This window comes from Oryctolagus cuniculus, chromosome 4, assembly GCF_051225735.1.
Source record: "Oryctolagus cuniculus isolate XC-2025 breed Fujian yellow rabbit chromosome 4, ASM5122573v1, whole genome shotgun sequence".
Classification (NCBI taxonomy): Eukaryota; Metazoa; Chordata; class Mammalia; order Lagomorpha; family Leporidae; genus Oryctolagus; species Oryctolagus cuniculus.
In genome coordinates this window covers 163669268-163693912 of record NC_142870.1, presented here as the reverse complement: position 1 = coordinate 163693912, position 24645 = coordinate 163669268, and the positions used below count along the sequence as shown (strand labels likewise).

The following is a 24645-nucleotide window of genomic DNA, read 5'->3' as shown; positions in this document are numbered from 1 at the left end:
TTACTTCCAGTAAATCTGTAAAAAAGAAAAGGTAACCAGCATGGTTTAAGGAAGGACATAAGTTAAATAAGAAAAATAAAAGTAATCTTGCTCATTCAGGTCAGAGTAAGAACAGGCTGTGGGTTTTCTTTACTTGTTTAATTTCAGTAAATGCATACAATGCATAATATGAGATTAGGTGATTAGCACATCTATCACCTCCAATATTTTTCATTTCTTTATGTTGGGAGCTCTTTTAACCTGTTGGCTTGAGCATGGACAGAACTGCACCTTGTCATCTATTATGGAGGATTAACCGCAATCCATCAAAAGGAATAGACTCCTTCCTGTCAATATGCAGTCCTGGCTTCCTTTTGTGGTAGAATTCATAGCAGTTTATTTTAGTGTTTTTTCCAAAATAATAAACCAGATAGAGCTAAAGTGGTGATTAGCTTTAGCCATGCTAAACTCTTTTCTTATTACTTTATAACTGCTATTTATTTTTAAGATTTATTTATTTATTTTTAAAGATTTATTTGAAAGAGGGGAGATATAGAGATGAGAGAGAGAGAAAGAAATCAACCTTCTACCTGAGGCTTCACTCCCCAAGTGGCCACAATGGCCAGGGCTGGGCAAGCCAAAGCCAAGAGCATGGAGCTTCATCCAGGTATCCAACATGGGTGCAGGGGTCCAAGTACTTGAGCCATCTGCTTCTGCTTTCTCAGATGAAATTAGGCGGGAGCTGGGTTAGAAATGGAGCAGACAGGACATGAACCGATGTCTTTATGGGATGCAGGCATGACATGTGGTGGTTTAACCCACTGCACCACAACACTGGCCCCTATTTATTTATTTTAAAGGCAGAGAGACAGAGGTGGATGGGGGAGAGGAGAGAGAGAGAGAGAGAAAGAGAGAGAGAGAAAGAAGGGTGGTGAGTGAGGCGAGAGATCTTCCATCTGGTTCACTTCCCAAATCCCAAATGTCCACAACCTCTGGGGCTGGGCCATGCTGAAGCCAGGAACCAGGAACCCCATCCTGGACTCCCATGTGAGTGGCAGGAGCCCATCAACTGGAGTCATCATTTGCTGCCTCCCAGAATGGACATTAGCTAGAAGATGGAGAGGAAACAGAGTAGTGATGAAACCTAGGCACTCTGATTTGGGAGGTAATGTCCCAAGCAGGATTTTATCCTGTTATACCACAACACCCAACCCTATCTGTGCTGGTTTTTAAGCTGTAGTAAATGTATTAAATTAATAGGAAAAAAGTTATTTCTGGGATTTGAAGTTATGTCATATAATGACTCAAATGACTTTCTGTCTCTTATTTAGTAAAGATGAAGCCATTTAAGGATCTTTTGAGCATCTAAAGTAATCACGGAATAAAGAAGATTTGAAATCTATAGCACAAATACTTGCTATGTGTTTTGTTAGTGCGTTTATATTGCACAAATTAGATTGATTACGGTTGGTTAGGTAGTTTTCCCGTAGTGTGGATTTCTGTCTCTGTCATATGTGTTTGCCCTGCAGTTACCAAAAGATCATGAACCAAAAAGGTATGTGTCTCTGGAGACTTCTTTAACATTGACCCAAATGTCAAATGACAATGGAAGATAAGAATTACTTTTGAGACTTTTTTTTTTTGACAGGCAGAGTGGACAGTGAGAGAGAGAGAGAGAGAGAAAGGTCTTCCTTTGCCGTTGGTTCACCCTCCAATGGCCGCCACGGCCGGCGCCCCGCACTGATCCGAAGGCAGGAGCCAGGTACTTATCCTGGTCTCCCATGGGGTGCAGGGCCCAAGGACTTTGGCCATCCTCCTCTGTACTCCCTGGCCACAGCAGAGAGCCGGCCTGGAAGAGGGGCAGCCGGGACAGAATCCGGCGCCCCGACCGGGACTAGAACCCGGTGTACCGGCGCCGCAAGGCAGAGGATTAGCCTAAGTGAGCCGCAGTGCCGGCCCTTGAGACTTTTTTTAAAAATAAAAAATAGATTTAAAGAAATCAACAATGAGTCAGAACTGGGATTGTGGCTGTGCTTGGCTAAGGCTGTTAACACCAAATCCATTGGTTATCTCCTAAGGTTTGGGAAGTGGGAAGATATTTTCTCTCCCATCTGAGACAGCATCCAGTCTCATGACTGTGGTGTACAAAGCAAAGATCTGAAAGTTACCATTCATAAAGTAACATACATTTGGTTTTTATGTATGATCTCTCACTACTGAGTCCATACCTTTATATATATATATTTATCTATCTATCTATATATATGTATCTATATATGTATACACATACACACACACCCAAAAACTAAATTTCAGCTTTCCCGTTAAAACAGAAGGAAAATCCATGCCATCACACGTGTTTGTGTACCAGGTGTTGTACTCTCTATGGTCTCATCTGCAAAATGAGTGTTAGTGGTTTTCTGTCTCTATTTTTAGCATTGGAGCCTTTTTCTCAAATGAGACCGTGCACCAAACCCTGGAGAAGGAAGATTGCTTCCTTCAGCCTTGACTCCCTGGCTAGAGTACTCCCCTCTCAGGCTCATGCTCGCCCTCTCCTGGTTGTCATGGAATCGACAAGTACTGGATTGGTCCCCTCAGACTGTTCTGTGGGCCAGGGTTCCCCATGGGAGAATCATTGGGAGTTACTGCGAAAATAGGTTTATTGTTTGAAATGATAGACTTCAACCATCTAGATCAGTGCTATTCAGGTGGTCTTCAGCCTGGTATGATCCTTGTCTATAAAGAGATAAGTATAGAAATTGAGAGTAAGGATTTAGAAATATTTGCAATTCCACTCTGCCATGACATACAAGCACAAGGTCAGAGGACTTGTCTCATGGAACAGGATTTGGACCAATAGTATCAGTTCATCATAGATAAGAAAACTAAAACCAAGTTCTCCACCACAGATAGTTTCAGAAGTACTGCAGATGAGTAGTATCTTTTATAGAACTCTTAATTTTCCTCTAATGACTGAATAAGTGAGATAATCTCTGAAAGCAGGATTTTAAAAAAAGATTTACTCATTTATTTGAAAGGCAGAGTAGCATAGAGAGGGAGGGACAGAGAGAAAGAGAGAGATCTTCCATTCTCTGGTCCAAATGGCTGAAATGGGTGGCTGGCCTGGCCAGGCCAAAGCCAGGAGCCCAGAACTCCATCTGGGTCTCCCACTTAGGTGGCAGGGGCCCCAAAATTTGGGCTATCATCTGCGGCTTTCCCAGGTGCATTAACAAGGAGTTGGAAGGAAAGTGGAATAGCTGGGTATCAAAATATGTTATGCTGAGCATCACAAGTGGCATCTTTTTTTTCCCCAAAGATTTATTTTTTGAAAGAGTTACACAGAGAAAGAGAAGCGGGGGGGAGGGGGGAGGTCTTTCATGCCCTGGTTCACTCCCCAGTTGGCTGCAATGGCCAGAGCTGTGCCGGTCAGAAGCCAGGAGCCAGGAGCTTCTTCCGGGTCTCCCATGTGGGTGCAGGAGCCCAAGGACTTGGGCCATCTTCTGCTGCTTTCTCAGGCTATAGCAGAGAGCTGGATCAGAAGTGGAGCAGCTGGGAATAGAACCGATGCCCATATGGGATGCCAGCACTGCAGGCGGCAGCTTTACCTGCTACGCTACAGCGCCAGCCCCCACAAGTGGCATCTTAACCTGTGCCACAGCACTGGCACCAGCATTTCAGAATTATAACATCATGCATTTTCATCAATAGATTTGATTGATGAAAGCTTTATGAGAGATTTCTTAAACTGAAAAAGCAATGACTTGGATTTCTTTAAAAGTAATCCTCTTATTTATTTGTTCATTAGGTCTTTGATTCAATAAGTATTTATTATTTGCCTCCACATGTTTGGTGAATAAGAGAAAAGCTCAATCTTTGGCCTTCTGGGGGTAATCAAGCAATCGCAATACTGAATGCACATTTAAAGTGTGATGAATACAGATTATTCTGGGAGCACTGAAGAGGAGCAGAGGCTTGGGAGGTCAGAGGAAGCTCTAAGCCCCCAAATTTGTGGTTGTTAAAACGCAAATATCCTGGAGGCTGGTGTTGTGGAGCAGCAGGTAAAGCTGCCACCGGTGATGCTGGCAGCCTGTATTGGGTACTAGTTTATGTCTGGCTGCTCCATTTCCAATCCTCTTCTCTGCTAATAGCCTGGGAAAAGCAGCAGATGTGGCCAACCAAAATGTGGAATATTTCTCTCTCTGTCTCTCCCTCTCTCTCTGTAACTCTGACTTTCAAATAGATAAATATTTTTTTTTTTTTAAAGTCAAGTAGCTCACAAACTTTGAGTCATTCCTTTCAGATTGTGACACAAATGTTTTTTTAGTGCTTATACCATGCTATGTCCTGTTCTATATGATGTTCTGTGGGTGGAGGAAATAAGTGTGAATGAAACACAAACACAACCAAAAGGGGATTATGGTCTGGTTCAAGGAAACCCATAAATTCACAGGAGGATTTCTGTTGCTGATAAGCTCCAGGAGGAGATAATGCAGGATGTTGTGGTAAGTATGAGTGTATGGAGCTGAATATATCTCAGAGGCTCATCAGACTAGCTCTCATATATTGGGGAAAGTCTGAGCTGAGACCTCAGAGATATGAAAGAGTCAGTCTGAGCATATGAGAAGGGAAGAGCAAGCAGCAAGCTGTCAAGGCCTTAAGGCAGGAACAAGGCTGGCATGTTCACAGGCATAAAGTCGGATCCCATTTAAGCTTCTATAACAAAATATCACAGCCTGGGAAATTTCCTAAAGAGCAGAAATCTGTTTTCTAACAGCTGAGGAGCCTGTAAAGTCCAAGATCAAGGTGTAGGCAGGATTGGAGTCTGGCGAGGGCCCAGTCTATGCTTCCAAGATGGCGCCTTGAGCACTTCATCCTCTAGAGAGGAGGGACACTACAACTCACGTGGCAGAAGAGTGGACAGGCGAAGAGAGAGGGAGAACCTCCCCACAGTGAAGCCCTGTTTAAAGGCATGAAGCCCACTCACAAGGCCAGAGACCACAGCCCCATCACCCTCAAAAGTCCCACCTGTTAACACTGTTATAATGACAAAGAAATGTCAACATGAATTTTGGAGGGAACAAATATTCAAACCAGAGCTGTGGGCATGTTTAGGAGTTCCTATTTCTCTTTAGAAAGCCATCCTGGCTGAAGGTGGAGTAGGGGGGGAGGGCAGCAGAAGAGCTCAGAGAGGTGAAGGTCATGGTAAGAAGTGAGGTGCAATAGGAGGCCCCAGGGAGGTTGCATGCTACAGGGTGGCATGATCTAATTCACATTTTAAAAATGATCCCTTGGGTTCCTGTGTATACAGAGGCACAAAGGTGGGAAGTAGAGAGCAACAAGAGGGCTGTAGCTGTGATCTAGGTAAGAGAAGATGGAGATTTGTCATAGAGCAATGGGAGTGCACAGACAGGCAGGCTGACTAGTTGTGTTGATGGCTTGAGGGTGGGAGGTAGAGCAAAGGGAGGGGTCAAGAATGGCTCCTGAATTTTTGTTGGCAGTAACAGGGTGGGGACAGTTACTGAGATGGAGATATTCAGGCATTTGGTACTGGAGGTGGAGGTCCAGCATTCTGTGTGGGGTTTGTTAAACTTGGGATGACCACTAGACACGCAGATGGAGACCATGACTTCAGGAAGCCAAAGTGAGTTTAGGGCTAGACGTTGAAAATTAGAATTACAGAACTGGTAGGGAAATCCATGGGCTGCAAGAGAGAAAGGTAGCAAGGAGAAGACAGTCAAGGACTGAGCTGGCTGTGAGGCCACAGGTGATGCTAGCATCTGGAGAGGGCAAGCAAAGGAGGAGGGGATTGGGCTCTACAGCTGAGAACAATGACTGCAGTAGCTCTGCCCAGTGTTGTAGCCACAGCAAACGTTGTAGTGCCTTCCTCTGGCAGAGCTCCCCCACGTAGGTTGGTGATCATGGTGGATAATGTGGGCATTTAGCCCAGACCCTTGCTGATTCCCCACGACTGTTTTTGTATCCTGGGTATTAGCATCCATGTTCTGCTTCTAAAAATCAGTTCCTGTGACTTTTTCTAGAGGACCTACCCCAAGCCACTGGCGTCTCTACCCCAGGGCAGGAGTGCCTGGGTATCATGACCTCCCCCAGGGACTCTTAGCCAAGGAGTGAAGGCTGCCTGCTTGTGAGGGTCTGGCTTTCTTCTCTCAGGTTTAGACAGCTCTGGGGCATAATCTGCACTTTGGAGCTGCCTCTGCAGAATCAGACAAAAGCCACCCTCTGGAGAGTTTTGCCCTTAGATAGTGTTGGCCTTATCTGAGCCTTATTGGGAATATTTCCTGAATACACTGTCTGCTTTGGGCAACTTGACTTCCCTCCCCTTCATCACCCTCCATTCCACCCCACATACCACCTCCCCACTCATTTTGGATCTTAAATATTAGTGTAGTGTAAACTTTTTTGTTAATTTAAAATGACTTTAAATATTTTAAAGCATTCCTGGCCTCTTAAAGTTTTAGGAGAATAGTTTTCATTTTAGCAAGTGTCAGGTGGAAAGGGTTTTGTTTTTTATCCTAAAGGCAATTGTCTGTTCCTATTGATTCTGGTGAATTTGTTTGCTGTTTAATTAAGTGAAACATTTCCAGAGAGTTATCTGTATTCACTCTTCCAGCTCACAGGATACATGCTAATCTGAAACTGAGAAAACGATTAGATGATTATTTCCTGTTCACACACCAGGTCAATAAAATTATGGAGATTAAGCAAGGAAATAAGACAGGATGTTTAACAGGGGTTGATAGTGGTGAATGTGATCCCCTTCTAACCGGAAGCCTGCGAGCTTCTCCACACATTCGCATGTGCTTATTCCTGGGGTTTGCATTTCCTACTCCTGAATCTGTTTAGAGCTCTGGGTGAGCAGGAATTTGAAGTCAACGACAGGCCAGCATGTCTACATGAAATTTCCCTTCCATCCTTGAGGGAAAAGTAAAATTAGATTTTATTTATCTTGACTAGATTTCCGTTTATTTTAGAACTTTAGGGACCATTTTTATATCTATATTTAAAGCACTTGGAAAATCTTCTGCTTTTAAACACTAATTTGCAGAGCCTCCATTCTCCCTATCTTCCACCTTTCTCCTGTCTCCTTCCATCCTTTTCTTTTTCTGTTTCTTCTTTTTCTATTCTGTTAGAATAGAGCAGATGCTAAATTGAACCTCTACCTGAGCACCTCACAAAGCATTTTAAAATTCGTAAGTGGGTTTTTCTTTGTGATAAATTACATAGTTGTGATTGCCTCTTTTACCTTTAGCAGTTTTCCATCTGAGATTAGATTAGTAAGTGTTCAGTGAAATGTTTGCTGGATGAGGTGGTCTGTGGTATAAATCCTAGGAACAATGCTAGTGCATTAATGTTGTGCCTTTTCCTACTGTGCGCTTGCGGTGATACTTAGTTCCCAACTCTTAATTCCCCATCAGCTCTCTATCACATTCTTAAATCTTTAGATCAATCGTGCATTTTTAAAAATTTTTTTATTTTTGACAGGCTGAGTGGACAGAGAGAGAGAGACAGAGAGAAAGGTCTTCCTTTACCGTTGGTTCACCCTCCAATGGCCGCCGTGGCTGGTGCGCTGCGGCCGGCACATAGCGCTGATCCGAAGGCAGGAACCAGGTGCTTCTCCTGGTCTCCCATGGGGTGCAGGGCCCAAGCACTTGGGCCATCCTCCACTGCACTCCCGGGCCACAGCAGAGAGCTGGCCTGGAAGAGGAGCAACCGAGACAGAATCCGGCGCCCCGACTGGGACTAGAACCCGGTGTGCCTGCGCTGCTAGGTGGAGGATTAGCCCATTGAGCCGTGGCGCCGGCCCAATTGTGCATTTTACAAAGTTAAATTTCACAAGATTTTGTTGTAGTGAAACACCCAGTGGCACATTCCTTTTGCCTCTAAGTACCTCTGAAACACCTGGATTTTGACCATAGATTTCATAATACATTGAGGCATGCAATTATAAGACAATAATGCCTGCTTTTTCATGCCTGAACAACACACTGCAGTCAAACTATGGAACTGAAACATAGTTGGAATATTTATATCCAATCAAATTAAACCAGTAGCTTGTTTAATTTTGCATTTATTTTAAAGTATGGGTATCTTCAAATTTCTTTTTTGTTTCCATTCTAGAGATAATAACATTTGAATTTGAAATTAAGGAAGAGGAGCAAATAAGTTGCTCTCTGTCTTATTTTTGGAGTGAGGGTAGGAAATAGCATGAAAATTAAACCTAGGAAGGTGACCGTGAGGACTATGAGGACTGTGAGGATGCTGCAGAGTTTAATTCAGAATATAGAAACAACTGTATTCCCAGACTGGCCAGCCTCACTGTCGCTTGGTGGGTAAGCTCAGGGGCTGTGCGAGACTGGCCTGAGTTTTCCAGAAAAGCTTATGACTGGAGTTGACCTCTGTGGGGGTTCAGGTAGCAGCTTGCACACTGTAGGAATTCTGGAAGTACAGTGACATTTTGTGTGTCATCCTCAGCATAGAGTACTTATTTGCAAGTCGGGGCTTTTGTTGGGACTCCAGGCATGTGATCCATGGAGAAGGAGTTCTCTGAACTGGCAGCCTATGGTTAACACTTGTTGAGAAATTATAAGTGAGATGGCATAAAACATCAGTTGAGCTTCAGGTGTATTTGTAAGGTATATATATTTTGGAAATTCAAACTGTAACACCTTTTGACATATAGAGCAATACTTGTTGGGGCAATGGGTTGAAACAGTTGAATTAAGGATGACCCAGAAAATACAGGCTCCTGGACTGTGCCCTAAATATATTCAAAGTCCTTTGAATGATAAACAGTAAATGGTCTTTATAATAACAATTTATTATTATACTAGAAACAAATGTTAACAGTTGCATGTTAGAATAGATGTATAAAGTGAATTTTGTCTGTGTTAATTGAGAACATTTTGACACCCACGATCCAAATAAAGGTTTCTCCTGCATTTTACTTTGAAAGGAATGCGATGTTAATTCTGGGGTGCTGATGTTCTACAATGCCTGATCAAGACAGAAAGGTGAAGACCACAGACAAATCAGCTGATAAACAACAGCAAGGGACCACCACCAGGTAACCCCATGCTGAGTCTTTGGTAATTATTAACTGAGGCAGTGGCCACTGAAGGGACTTAATGGCTTTTCTGGGAAATGAAATAGACCCATGACAACTGCTACTCTGGGTTACAGTGTTTGCTGAAACACTGGATCATTTCTAGAGTTCTAAAGGAGATTGCTAGTACGTACGCATTTCAGTCTAAATGCAGGCCTCCACATGGCCATGCCATAGAGGGTAACATGAGCTTGTTCACCTGGGGAGCTTGTTCACCTGAATTGTTGGTTGACGTTGTGTTGTTCTTTCTCCTAGGGACTATTCAGATCTTAAAAGACTTGTGTGCCTTTTGAACGTTCAGTCGAGCAAACAACAGGTAGTGTTTTCAAAGAACACGCGTATGTTCATAAAATCAAAATCATGTGTTCCTGAACAGATCCATTTAATATCCTTAGAATGTGATATGTCTAGTTTCACCACTCTTTCACATCTTTTCTGTTTTCATCTGGCTAAATCTCACATCCTATGTCAGGCTCTGCCAAGACTTGGCCTCCACAGCCTTTTTGTTCTCTTGGGCACCCGGCTTTATCCTATGCTTTCCATCTCGTATCCTCAAATAGCAAAGCTTTCACCCTTCAGTCGATAAACAGTGCCCTCTTTTATGGATTGTCCAAGATTTGACTCTTCAAAGCTTTAGGAAGGTTAGTTCTTCTAAAGCATTGTTTACCGTATTTTTCTCCCCAGCCTCCTCCTAATGCTGCCCTTTGCTATTATACTTAGGCGTTGGGGTGTGCTGCACATTGTACCTCAGCAAAAAGGAGCCAGAGGGTTGAGCTCTGGCTATTTTTATAACAGCATTTTAATATTTTCTTCAGACATGGAAATAATGGTACTTCTGTCTGATTTTATCTACAAATTTTTCTTCTTGGTCTTGCTTTTGTAAGAATTTGGAAAGTTCTTGCAAAGTGTCCGGCGCGTAACAAATCTTCCCAGGGAGACGAATCAATTAATTCACAGGCTTTTATTGGGATTCCACTCCCAGGCGAGGTTCCCTGGTCCCAACAGAGCAGGGGCCCCAGAAGGCGGAGATTGGGAGGGCTCCTTTTATAGATTTAGGGCATGGGGGTTAAAGGTTGAGGTGGGTCTGATCCTCATTGGTTGACCTTTAGGCACCCGCGGGGACCCTGACAAGGACTTTTCTTCCCCGAAAGTACAGGTACGGACTCTCCATTCCCGGAAGTATAGGCCTTCCCTCCTTGTGGATCCCAAAGCTACCATTCCAAGATTAGAGGCTATCCAAGGAGATTTGGGAAACAGAGATATGTTAATAATAGTGGTAACAGCAAACACTTATTTAGCACTGTTAGTAAAGGACAGGGATGAGACTTGAACCCAGGTGGTCTGCCTCCAAAATATATTCCATTATACTTGTTTCAAAGCTCATGTGGTTGGTAAAACTAACTCTGATGGGTTTATAAACCCATTTGATTTGGTTTTATGTAAACCAAACATACCAGGGAATGATAGCATTTTTATCCATTTATTTATGTTGGAGAATGACTTTCTAATGACTTGATAATATATAAAGGCTAAATAATGATAATTCATATTTGGGGACCACTACCTTCATACCTCATATTTTACCTGCATTACTCTGCCTACTAATTACAACTTCTGCTTCTACAGACAAGGAAATTAAGGCACAGAGAAATTAAGTGGCCAGTATGAAATAGACTGCTAAATTATAGTATGGACTATAGTTCTGAATGCTGATACCCAAGCGTTGCAATGTGTGCTTCTAATCACTGAGATATCTTTGAATAGTTTGGCAAATTAAATTGCAATTTAAAAAAATAGTTGGGTGATCACTGATGTGAAGTAAACATGTCTTAAAATATCTTTTCTCCTATGAATCTCTTCCTGTATATTTTTAATGCCATAAGTCTTCAAGAACTCTTGCCTTCTTATCTATTTCAGCAGTCACACTTCCCCTTCTGCCTATCTCTATACTGCTAAAATAATCTTGCTGACTTCCTGCTCTCAATCCTTCACGGATGATAGTCCATATCAAGTTCTTTCTTGGAGATGTAAGCAAGATGACTCAGCACACAGTTCTGGTAGTATTTCACATTCTTTCTCATTGTGTATTCTACAATGTAACCATAATATCAATGGCTTCTACATTTTGCTTTTACTATTCTAGATTTTTTTTACTTCTTCTAGATTTCTTTCCTATAAAAGTTTGCCTATTTCTTTTTTTTTAATATTTTATTTATTTATTTATTTATTTATTTATTTTTTGACAGGCAGAGTGGACAGTGAGAGAGAGAGACAGAGAGAAAGGTCTTCCTTTGCCATTGGTTCACCCTCCAATGGCCGCCGCGGCCGGCGCGCTGCGGCCAGCGCACCGCGCTGATCCGATGGCAGGAGCCAGGAGCCAGGTGCTTTTCCTGGTCTCCCATGGGGTGCAGGGCCCAAGCACCTGGGCCATCCTCCACTGTACTCCCTGGCCACAGCAGAGAGCCGGCCTGGAAGAGGGGCAACTGGGACAGAATCCGGCGCCCCAACCGGGACTAGAACCCGGTGTGCCGGCGCCGCTAGGCGGAGGATTAGCCTAGTGAGCCGCGGCGCCGGCCACTTTTTTTTTTTTTTAAAGATTTATTTACTTGAAAGTCAGAGTTACACAGAGAGAGAAGGAGAGGCAGAGAGAGAGGTCTTCTATCCGCTGGATCACTCCCCAGTTGGCTGCAAAGGCCGCAGCTGTGCCGATCTGAAGCCAGGAGCCAGGATCCTCTTCCGGGTCTCTCATGCGGGTACAGGGGCCCAAGGACTTGGGCCATCTTCCACTGCTTTACCAGGCCATCACAAAGAGCTGGATTGGAAGTGGAGCAGCTGGGACTTGAACTGGCAGCCATATGCCACAGCCCTGGCCCCAGTTGCCCATTTCTAGTCCCAGATCTAGTAACACCGCCTCTACATCTCCTCCATTCCACAAGTGACCTCTGTCTCCCAAAGCAGCTCCTTTCACCTGTCGCAGCCTTATCTTCTCCCTTGCTTTGGAAGCTCTTGTCTACATATTATTTGCTGACAGGATCATACATTTCCCAATGCCAGCAATTTTGACTTTTGCCTCTGGTTCACTGTTGCCTCTACGCAGCAAGTTCTTGGTCAGGTTTTGCTACATTGAATTATGACTTAAGAATTGGATCACCATAAGAGGAAGTGTAACCCCCGGCCAAGAAAGAAGAAACACAAATGCTGTTGTTTTGGCACTAATTTTCCAATTTTCAAGTTCATGCTAACTAAATCTAGTGTGTTCCCTTTCAACACCACTTCCTCATTAATATCTGACAAGCTTAAAGTTAATTTGATCATTTCCTACCCCTCACAACAAATTTTAGGATTTACAGTCCATTGCCTGACAAGTTCACGTTACAAATCTTTTTGTCAAATATTTCACATAAACAAAAGTGTGTATTTGCGATGGTTGAATTATTCAGAAAGTAGATGGTTCTAAACAAAAAGGAAAATAACTGTCCTCAATTAGGTGAAGGTTCTGAGATGGACAAAATTCATGCCTGTGTCTGTGTATAAAACTTTCATGTGTTTGTAATTCTGAAATGATAAATGCCAGTCTAAGCACCATATTCTCCTTGCTGTGAAATCATGTGGAGACATTTACAAGAGAAGGAAGGTGCTGGAGAAACTAACTTGAGAATTTATTTGTACCGTACTTGGTCCAGAAAGAATGTTGGAAGCTTCTAAATAACAAAGTACAGCCATTTATCATAAATTAAAACCAGGGCCAAAGAAAAGGAAAAAACAAGGGTTGACAGCAAAGTAGAGTTAGGGTCAGGCTGAAAGACCCAACAAAATATGCAAACAGGCCACATATTTGGTTGTTTTTCAGCTTTCAGTTTGAAAAGGGAACCCTGGGATTAAGTTTCACTCACCTGAATTTCTGCTCTAACAAGACATGGCCTGCTTTTTTTTTTTTTTTTTTTTTTTTTTGTAAATGGGCCAAGATGGCCAGTTACCAGTTATGGAGGAAATCTTCCTCATGGGTTTAGGAAGAAAATTGTAGAGAACTGAGTGTGCTTTCTCTGAATCTACTGAGCTCAGCCTTGGTCCTCATTGTTTCATTGTGTTCCAGCATTCCACTTTGGCTTCTGTCCTAAATTTAAGCCCTGTGTGTCTCTACATTTCTCTTTCTCTCTCTCTCTCTCCCTTCCTTCCTTCCTCCCTCCCTCTCTCTTTTCCTTTCCTTTCCTTTCCTTTCCTTTCCTTTCCTTTCCTTTCCTTTCCTTTCCTTTCCTTTCCTTTCCTTTCCTTTCCTTTCCTTTCCTTTCCTTTCCTTTCCTCCCTCCCTTCTTCCCTCCCTCCCTTTCTCTCTCTCTCTGTCTTCCTTTCTTCCTCTCTCTCTCTCTTTTCTTCAGATTTATTTTATTTATTTGAAAGCCAGTGACACACCTACACACCCACATACACAGATCTTCATCTGCTGGTTCCCTCCCCAAATGGCTGTGATGGCCGCAGCTGGGCCAGGCTGAAGCCAGGATCCAGGAACTCCATTAGGGTCTCCCACATGGGTAGCAGGAGCGCAAGGACTTGGGCCATCTTCTGCTTTACCATTCACACTAGCAGAGAGCTGGATCAGAAGCAGAGCAGCCAGGACTTGAAACCATTGCTCTGATATGGGATGCCAGTGTTTCAAAGCACAGCTTAACCTACTGTGCCATAACACTGGCCACGTCTCTTCATTTCTTGCTTTACCACATTAGAGGTAGATGATGTTCTTCCCTTTCTTTCTTTCTTTTTTCTTTTTTTAAGATATTGTTTATTCATTTGAAAGTCAGAGGGAGAAAGAGCTCTTCCATCTGTTTATTCAATCTCCAGATGGCCGCAGCAGCCAAGGCTATGTCAGGCTGAAAACAGGAGCCAGGAGCTTCTTCCCGATCTTCCATGTAGGTGGCCGGGGCCTTGGGCCATCTTCTGCTGTTTTCCTAGGCCATTAGTAGGGAGCTGGATTGGAAGTGGAGCAATCGGGACATGAATCGGTGCCCACATGGGATGCCAGTGTTGCCAGTGGTGGCTTTACCCGCTACGCCACAATGCCAGCCCTGAGGCTGATGTTCTAATGTGGAACAACAGTCCCACAGTGGGACAGACAAGGGTCAGAGACACATGGAGCTGGAGATGCCTTCTTCAACATAAATAGGCTTAGAATAATCACAACCCAAGTTTGAATTGTTCAAATGCACATAAGGCTAAAAAACTTCCCTCCAAGTATTGCACTACTCATACCTCACAAATTTTAAAAAATGGTATTTCAATATCAAGTTAAAATAGTAACTACAGCTCAGTAAAACCAAGTAATTCAAGGAAAAGAATTGCCTTAGCGTTATTGAAACAGAATGAAATTATCATGCTAGTTGGAAATTTTGTTAGAAGTTTTCACAAATCTTGAAGATATCTGTCTAGAGCTGGCATTCATATCTCTCCTCCTACATTTAGAGTCACAGGAAATAGAAATTCTTTTAAAATAATAATAAAAAGCTGGAAGAAAAAATATTTCATGATGGGTCTGGTAATTGCCTTGAAATAAAAGAGGTCTTGAATACGTTTTAAAGATTTATTTATTTGAAAGGTAAGGCAAGGCAAGGCAAGAGAGAGAGAGAGAGAGATGAGAGAGAGAGAAATAGAGAGAGAGAGAATCTTCCATGCGCTAGTTTACTGCCCCAATGGCCACCACAGCCAGTTCTGGGCCAGGCTGAAGCCAGGAGGCAGGAGCTCCATTCAGGTCTTCCACATGAGTCACCCGGTGCTGCTTTCCCAGACACCTTGGCAGGTAGCTGGCTCAGAAGTGGAGCAGCTGGGACTCAAAGCAGTACTCTGATATGTGGTGCTGACATTAAAAGCAGAAGCTTAACCTGTTGCACAACAGTGCTGGCCCCCGTAAAAGGTTTTGATAGGTGCTGTAGAAAGACATCATATGAAAGGTCAGGAATAGACACAGATAACTGTGGTAGAAGGCAAGACATCATCCTGAATGAATGATACATGCAAGAGTGAGGAAGAGGCCACTATCAAGTAGGGAAACAGGGAAGGAGACATATCTTAAAAATAGGGGTGGTTTCTGGGGCCGGCGTTGTAGCGCAGTGGGGTAAAGCCCTGGCCTGAAGCGTTGGCATCCCATATGGGCGCCGCTTCTAGTCCCGGCTGCTCTTCTTCTGATCTAGCTCTCTGCTATGGCCTGGGAAAGCAGTAGAAGATGGCCCAAGTCCTTGGGCCCCTGCACTCACGTGGGAGACCCATAAGAAGCTCTTGGCTCCTGGCTTTGGATAGGCACAGTTCTGGCTGTTGCGGCCATTTGGGGAGTGAACTGGCAGATGGAAGACCTCTCTCTCTGTCTCTACCTCTCTCTGTAACTCTGCCTTTCAAATAAATAAAATAAATCTTTAAAAAAAATAGAGCTGGTTTCAGTTTCCATTGAAACCATTTCCAGTTCATTGATGGGAAAGGTAGCCTCGATGAAGAGTGAAATAATCAAATATCTGAAAGAAGAGAAAAACAAGCACTTAAAAGAAATGGTGAACGGACAATTTTATCAGAAGTGGTGGTAAATAAAGCTAGAAGATAGACTTCAGTGTCTGAAAGCTCATTTGTGAATTTTGTACTTGGTACTGTGATGGACAGGGAGTGTTGAGACTTCCAGGCAGAAGTATATGATCAAAATTGCAGGAAGGCTTTGCACTGATGCAGGTTTTGCTTCAACCTTGTCTTTCCTTTACACTTACATTAATCAGGCTACACAGATAACTTTCAGATTCGAGAGCACACATAGTTCTTTCTTCTCCGCCTTCCAATCTGTGTGACAGTCTACCTAAAATACTTGAGAATGCTCTTGACGTCCTGTCCACGGCCTGTCCTATCTCTCCCTTCTCTTTTCCACCAAAACAAATCCCTGTCACTGGTTTTGCAGCGTGTTACTTATGCTTGTTAATTGGCTGCGACTCCTACCTTTACATCCCACCAATGGGACTGCGAGCTCCTTGAAGACAGTGGTCATGATTACTACCTATCCAGTGTCCCACACTACATGTGTGATGATATATCTGCAACAAATGTGCTGAATGGGTGAACTTCTCTGGAGGTGCTTTGCCAAATGAATTAGCTTAGCAAAGAGACTGGGGACAAAGTGAGCACTCATTTGATAGCTTTGCATTTGGATATCTTATGCCAGGTGCTGTGAGAAGTACTAAGAAGGCACCTACATGGATGTGATGCTACTCTGAGCGTGGTCAAATTTAAGGGGAAAAATGTTGATGTGTAAGGTAGACATTGTAAAAGACCGTGGTGAGTGCCAGAAACATGATTAGGAGTTACGGTTTGCTCACAGAGGGTCTGAGGAACTGGAGAGGCCTGGGTTTGGACCTGGGCTCTGAACTGGCACTGCTTCTGTCTGAAGAGGTTGGTGCTTCTTAGTTCCTGATGTCAAGCTCATGGCCTTTGCAGCTGTGGATGGCCAACTCCATCAGTTGATTCTCAGTACATGCTGCCTGCCCTGCTCACAAAACCATGAGCTTGGTAGCTCTCTGCTCCTCTTCTTTGAGTGGCCTGGGCATGTTTTCACTGTGCTGCTGCCTTCTCTCCTGCAAACAGTATTCTGGGAATTGTGCTCCTGGCAAGGGGAAAGGAAGCCCCATGGGCTTGGAAAACCCACTTCTTGTTTTCTGTATTTCTATAACACTGGAAAATTTGCTTGTTGTGTGACTTCACATCCTATATCACTTGGGTGAACACTTTGCATTTACAAATCACCTAATTTGTAATGATATGTTTTGCTTGTTTACCAAATTTATGTGTGGAATGGGGATAATTCTGCAGTTTTAGTATTTATAAAGCACTTAGAACTATGCTTGGTGCCTAAACAGTGCTTTATAAATAATAACTCACTTAATTTTCATTGTAACTCAGTAGTGTATTCTTCTTTTTTCCATTTTAACAATGTGGAAACTGATGTACAGAGAGATTACATAAATTCTCCAAGACTGTGTAGCTAGGGTTTAAACACACAGAATCTGACCAGGGAATTTGTTTTCTTAATCACTCTCACTGCCTTCAGTGCCTGTGGCCTATTGCCTTGTTGTGGTTGACGATCAGCCGACTACACTGAGTTAGAAAGGTGGTTTCACAGATGGAAGATTTATTGTTAATATTTTAAGAATTTAATCTTGGCTGGTATCTTATGAATAAGGCTTTTTATTTTTTTGCTAACTACTCATAGTTAAATAATGTTTGTTTTATAATGTATTTTTCTATAACCAGAATACCTTATGGGAAGTCAAGCATATTCTCTTTGGAAAGGGAAATTATGTCTTTACATTGATTTCTTTCAAATACCTCAGTGAAATAATATAACAAGAATAACATAGCTGTACTGGGTATTTATATACACCAGAGTAATTTACTGAAAAATTCATCTTTTTTGTACATTTTGTTCTGCTTACCTCATCTGTCATACTTTAGCTAATTATAGAACAACTTTGATTTGTGCTTTGGAGAAAATAGCCTTTTAATCCAGATCATGCCCAATGTATGGGAAGCAAATCTTATCCCAATTAAAGATAAATACGGGTAAGTCAAATTATTTGAATACTGATAACTTGGCTATTTTATGAATAATTAACCATTTCATATCATAAAGGAAGACATTGTCAAGTTGTTATAGTTAAACAAATTTTTATTTTTTCTATGGTAAATTCTATGATATGTTCTAATGACTTGGATTGAAAAATAAGAAAGTTCAGACTGACTAAAAGTGATAGAATCTTCTTTATTGTTACATCCGTAACAACTGGCAAGCAGTGTGTATACCTGATAAATGTTGAAGAATGATTGATTGAGTGATGATTCATGCTCAATGTGGGCACTTCACTCTATTCCAGAGCTTTCTACCTGGATCCAGAAACTCTCTGGTTGCACTTTTGAATCACAAAAGTAGCTTCAAAAACTGCTGATGCCCAGGCCTCCTGCTCCCCCACCCCGCCCACTCAGAGCTGGGTCCTCAGCAATGCTTTAAGTGCTGGGGAATCAAAACTGAGCCCAAACCAGGCAAATTTCTGCCGGTGTCATGGTCACGTTATAATAGAAGAAAACTGATAACATGCGAATCACCCTCAGGGATGACAGGTGGTGTGATAAACTATGGCGCAAAATACAGCATCATGAAGTAGAGATTATAAATGTTAGAGATGCTTCAGTCTTTGAAAAAACTGTTACATTAGACATAACTATCATCTTAATTACTGGTCTGGGAAAAAACCCAGGTGTTCTTTTCACTTTTCCCTCTCCCTCGCCCCGTTTTGTTACTTTCTTTATGCAATGCTGGATTGAGTCCTCATGTGCTTTGTTTTTCCATTTCTGTAGCTTCCAGCCATTAATTTCGATAGTGCCCAAAATAGCATGACAAGGTCTGAGCCCACCATCAAGGTGGGTGGACACAGAGCCCGAGGCCAGTGGCACGAGTCCACAGAAGCTGTTGAACTTGAAAATTTTAGGTAAGAAATCCAGTGTCTCCCTTGCCATCAGCAACCTATTCTCATTAGAACAAAATTTTAGGTTTATCATGGGCTGAAACTTAAAACCTGCTTCAAAATTTGCCGTGGGTTTTCCTAATTTAGTAACTTCAGTTAGTACTTGAATCATTCCCAGAAATTATGTGCAAATAACAGGCTTAATGGTCACAGGTGGAGCTGACCTGGGAGTTGTAGGACACTGTGCTGACATACACTTGGCATTTGCTCAATGAGGAAGTGGTTCCAGGTTGTTGGCCTGGATCGGCCGACTCCCAGCTTTGTCTTAGCATTTGGTCTGTTTGCTTCTTTGCAGGTAATGGGAAGGCATAAAGGAAGTTGATGCTGTGAGCAGATGTGGTGGTTAAAGACAGTCTTTGTCAAAACAATGGCGTTTTTCAGTTGCAGGGAGATCACCTCACCTTTAACACTGAAAGCCTCAGCCCATGTTTGTTTCCCTGCAGACCTCCTGGAATTACACATCCTTTGGATCACTCCCCTGCCAGGAGCTGATTCTTCTAGTTTGATAGTGGCTTAGGTCACATGGCACTAAGTGCCATGTAAATAATGAGTGCTGTGAAATATCAGTATGAATATTCTAGAAGTGTCATGCATTTATTTGGGCTACATGTATTTTCCCTATCATATCACAATGAATTTTAATAGTCCAGAAAAGTCACATGACATTAAAGGGGTTTATATTGTTATTTTACTTTATTAATTTTTTTGAGAAAGAGAGAGAGAGAACATGCTCCCATCTGCTAATTCACTTCCCAAATGCCCATATTGGGTGGAGACTGGGAACACTGTCAAGGTCTCCCACACGTGTGACAAGAACTCAATTACTTTAGTAATACTGTTGCTTCGTAGGGTCTGCCTTAGCAGAAAGCTTGAACTGGGAGCTGGAGCTGGATAATTGAACCCAGGCATTCCAATGTGAAAAGAGGGTATCCTAATTGGTATCTTAACTGCTAGGCCAAATGCTCACTCACCAGGGATACATATTTTTATTTATTTATTGACAGGCAGAGTTAGACAGTGAGAGAGAGAGACATAGAGAAAGGTCTTGCTTCCGTTGGTTCACCCCCAAAATAGCCATTATGGCTGGCGTGCTGTGCCGATCCGAAGCCAGGAGCCAGCTGCTTCCTCCTGGTCTCCCATGTGGGTGCAGGGGCCCAAGCACTTGGACCATCCTCCACTGCCTTCCCAGGTCACAGCAGAGAGCTGGACTGGAAGAGGAGCAACCGGGACAGAATCCGGCGCCCCAACCAGGACTAGAACCCAGGGTGCCGGTGCCACAGGCGGAGGATTAGCCTAGTGAGCTGCGGCGCCGGCCCAGGGATACATATTTTTAAAATATATTTTCAAAGAGGAATACAAAATACTTTCAAAATTCTTACATATTTTAGTTGCCTGTGATAAAAAACCGGTTACAACCCTCACCTGGCTAGAGTGGGAACGTGCCATTCAGTGGCACCTGTAAGACTGCGATGAACCCTACAGATGGCAGCATAAAGTGTGTGTGGGGGCTGCATTTGGTGCACACTGCTCAGGGCCCCTGCGTCCCATATTGTAGTGCCTTGTTGTCATTGCAGCAGCTCTGCTTCTGATCTAGCGTTTCTGCCAATGTGCATCCTGGGAGGCAGTGAAAGATGGCTTGAGGACTGGGGTCTCTGCCACTCACATGGAAGACCTGGACCCCTGGCTTCAGCCTGGCCCGGATCTGCTGTTACGGGTATCTGGGGAGTGAGCAAGCGGGTGGAAGATCACTCTCCATCTTCCTCTGCCTCTTTGCCTTTCAAATAAAAATGAAAATAAGTTAATGAAAACAAACGGCAACACAAGAACTTGCCTTTGAAGTAGTATAGTCATCATCTACCTGTCTCCTATCTACCTGCCTATCTATCTATTATTTGATCTACTTCTTAAAATTATTCTATTTTAATATACACAAAATATTATATCATATACAGGCTGAATATCCCTTATCTGAAATGCTTGGAACCAGAAAAGTCTTTCATATTTTGGAGATTTTCAGATTTTGGAATGTTAGTATAGACTGACAATTGACTATCCCTCATCTAAAAATAGAACATCTGAAATCTTCCAAAATCTGGCACTCAAAAATTTCAGAATTTGAAGTGTTCAAATTTTTAGATTCAGGGTGCTCAAATTATATTCTGTAACAATGAGACCTTTTGTATATTGTCTTTTATCCTCTCCTTTTTTTAGAGCCTTTGTAAACCAAATTCTCTTGTTTTATTTATTTATTTTGAGAGACAGAAAGAGACAGACAGAGGGAGGGAGAGAGATCCCATCAGCTGGTTTACTACTTAAATATGTACAAAGGCCTGGGCTAGGTTGGCTCGAATATGGGAACCAAGAGCTCAATCCAAGTCTCCCACATGGGTGATAGGAATCCAATCACTTGAGCCATCACCACTGTTTTTCAAAGTCTGTATTAGCAGAAAGCTGGAGTCAGGAGCTAGAAGTGGATACTGAGCCCAGGCCTTGCGAAATGAAATGCGGGCATCTCAAATGGGCTTCTTAACCACGAGGCCAAATGCTCATCTTCCTCCTTTTTAACCCATTTGGTGTGTTGTAGTATCAGCAAGAAGCTGAGAGTAGAATAAAACTTTAATACACACACACAACATAGTCAACAGCAACAGTCAATCAACATGCCTGAAGGAATGTAGACTGTGTCTACGAAATTCATATTACTTCCAAGGAAATATATGTGCTAACCCCTGGTGTTGATACCTAGAGCAGCCAGTGGGATCAAGACTGGGTGGAAAAGGAAAGGAATTTTTCTCTGCCTATTGCCTAGCTGTCCAGATAATGTGCCCCTGTCGTTCCCTCTCTCCTTATACCCCTTTCTTCTTTCCAACAATTTTAACAGTTAACTGTATATGGGGAATAATTTAACTGATCTGGCAAAATGACATACATATGCTTGACTATAACATTATGAATGTCATACTTGAATTTCTAGTTCCTCAATTAACAGTCGATACTTGCCTTTGGTAATATGAGAAACCCTAATATTCCTTCAATATTTGAATAAAGATGATTTTTATCTACACTGGTAACTTTGAAGCAGCCTAAACAATTTTTACTACAAAATATTTTTCTGCTTGTTTCACCTCAGTATAAACTACAAGAATGAGAGAAATTTCAGCAAACATCCCCAGCACAAACTATTTCAGGAAATCTTCACAGCATTGGTGAAAAATAGACTCATTTGCAGGTAAGGTCGTCGCTGAAAAGACAACAGATGTTCACACAAGAATGACATAGTTTGTATATTTTGTATACAAAATGTGACTTGAAGCAGTTTACAAGGTTGTATACCATGTAATTACAGAATAAAATAGAACAAAGGTAGTTTAGGAGGTGAATAAGTAGGCCTTGCATTGCATCTGTCACTCTGGTTAGGTACTGCAGTTTATGATAGATGAAGTAAAATGAGTAAACATTCAGTTACATTGTCTTATTTTGAGTTTGTATACTCAAGGAGGGGTTTACTGTGTGGGTTCTTATGAAAGAGACTTTGGCCAACCCCAAGGACACCATTCTTATGGTACACCGTTCTCATTTTGTAGTAGATACAATGATTGATTAAATGGGCTGCCCTGTCCTTGGCCTCGAAGAAAGGAAGGATGAGTGTGTAACATCCAGTCACAGCCTCATTAGGAAGTTTCTTCTGAGGACAGATCAGATATTCCCAGTTTTGCTCTGTGGCCTGTCCTAGCACAGGTGTATGTGGAGCTGTAACACTGATCTTTGGGATAGGATCCATTCTTACTGCATATTTAAGCACTGGGCAGTAACTGCCAAATAGATTAGTTTAAGATGGTATAGGATGGGACTGTAGCTGTCATGCTGTTGTGCTTGGTTTAAGCAGGAGATTATTAGATTTACCTGGATGATACAAGAAGCCTAAGATCTTCACTAGGGTTATGAACTTGAGGTTACTGCTCACCTTTTGACCGCACACTATAAGGTTGTTGAACCATTACTGCACACCATCAAGAATCTGAAGTTGTCCTTGATTGTTTTCTTCTTGAGCTTTAACCAGGTAGAATAATATGAGTAGCAAAATAATTCTGCACAAAATGGTATTAGGAATAAATGTTCTTTATTTAAAAAAAAAAGCAACTAACATGGTCATTTGTAGGTCAGTACTTTGGGAAAGTGTTAGATGCAGAAACTGTTAGGAAAACAGTCAGGCAAGGGTTGACATCAACCAACTGAAAAATATCTTAACAATGCTAAAGTCAAGAGATCTCTTTTCAGGTTCTTAGTGATTAATGAGGTATCTTGTAACGTGAGCAGTCCCTGGAAATCTTCAAACCAGGAAGAGATAATTGTAGATCTCTGTGCTTTCACAGTAGGAGAAGGAATTCAGGAATGTTGAACATCAAGAGCATCCTTTTATGTCATCCTTTGTCTGTTGACAGATTGCTATGCTCAGTTCTGTTCTAAAAACAGGGTTGGTATAAAGGATGGCTTAAGTATAAAGGTCTTACATTGTCCCTCACCCCATATAACCTTAGTAAGATGACTAAGACCCCATTTCTTCTCATTCCCCTTTAATTTTAAATTCACGGAAGAATTACATCTCAAGACCGTTTCTACTATGGCCTCTTGTCCCTTCTCTTTGGAACATCAGATTTAGTGTTGAGTGGAAACTTGGATTCAATTTAATAGGCAAGTTCGTGAGCACCTACTATGTATAAGGAAGGGAGGAAGCAAAAGATAGAGGAAGGAAGAGGAGGTAAAATGCAAAGATAATTGGGACATGCAGTCCCCTTCTTCTTGGGGATTCAAAGTCTACTTTTGTCAGCAAAACAGCTACCCATCATTCTAACACAAGGGGAAACATAGTAAATATATATTGTATTTAGATGACTAAAGACTGCACGGGATTAGGAAGTGGGAACATTGATCTTTGGTCCAATCCTGGTTGTAGACAAGATTGGGCATATTCAAGGCGTATGTTATAGCACTCAATTTTACCCTAAAAATAGGATTTCTGGGGAATTTAATTTCATCTGTGAAGTGTGATCCCCTCCACCTCCTCTCTCAATTTCTGCCCCATTAATGTGATGCTGTTGCTCTTCTATCTCACTCTCCTCATCTGCAGTCTTCCCCAAAGCTTGTAGATACCTCCTGTCTGTCTTCTTTGCCTGAGAGTGACCTGTGATCACTGTCCCATTCTCAGAAATGGAATTGCCCCGTGGAGTCTGGAATTAGATAGTACTTGTTAATCCAGAGTCAGATAAGGTAACACTGCAAATACCTCAAGGTAAATCTCAAAGGTCAAGGGAAAACATCCACTCTGAACCTGAGATTACTCCTAGTTACACAATATTCACTTATTTGGATAGAAATAAATTTTGGTCCTCCAGTCTTTCTTTTTTCTATAACTTTATTTGTCTATAGTAGCTTCTGATATTAGAAAATAAATTCACTCCTTTCCCATCTCACTGGCTCTGACAGGGAAGTATAAAGGTACTTGGTATCCAAGACCAGGTTGTTAGGAGATTGAGTAGAAAAGTGAGTTGTCACTATGCTGAATATAGCTGAGCATTTATAAAATTGACCTCTACTGAAATTTCTCTTGTGGTGTGTTTGCTCCTCTGGGCTCCCACTTTTTTGGGTCATACCTTACTGATACAAAGATTCTATGATACAGTACAATTTACTCATGAAATGAATTTGCAAATCTGGTTGAAGATATGAGATTTCATGAAGTTATCAAAAGTGATGATGCTGTACAGGTAGGATCTGACAATTGAGGCTTTGTCAGAATTAGGGAAGTTAGCAGCTGAATAACAGAGTGTCAGTCAGGAGGCTGACAAGATGAGACTTTAAGAGTATGCTTTGAATAACAGAGATAAGAAATTACTGGGAAAAAATTATGAATCCTAAAATATTCACAAAAATGCACCTCTTCATCCTGCAAAAATCAAAAGTGAATTAAAGGAGGTTGAATAATGCTATGTTTCTTATTAAAAGAAAAAA

The 24645-nt window shown here is 42.1% G+C and overlaps 1 protein-coding gene across 4 annotated transcripts in view; it reads left to right on the top strand.

The window, feature by feature from the left end:
* The window catches only part of NEK10 (NIMA related kinase 10), a 376851-nt gene that overhangs the window by 11463 nt on the left and 340743 nt on the right, over positions 1 to 24645 (top strand). For all 4 annotated transcript variants that reach the window (XM_008266079.5, XM_008266081.5, XM_002716230.6 and 1 more), the window contains exons 2-5: positions 8951 to 9061; positions 9356 to 9416; positions 18470 to 18600; positions 21767 to 21865. In XM_008266079.5, the coding sequence (XP_008264301.3) occupies positions 8988 to 9061; positions 9356 to 9416; positions 18470 to 18600; positions 21767 to 21865 (365 nt within the window). In that variant the 5' untranslated portion in view covers positions 8951 to 8987. The remainder of the gene's footprint in view (positions 1 to 8950; positions 9062 to 9355; positions 9417 to 18469; positions 18601 to 21766; positions 21866 to 24645) is intronic.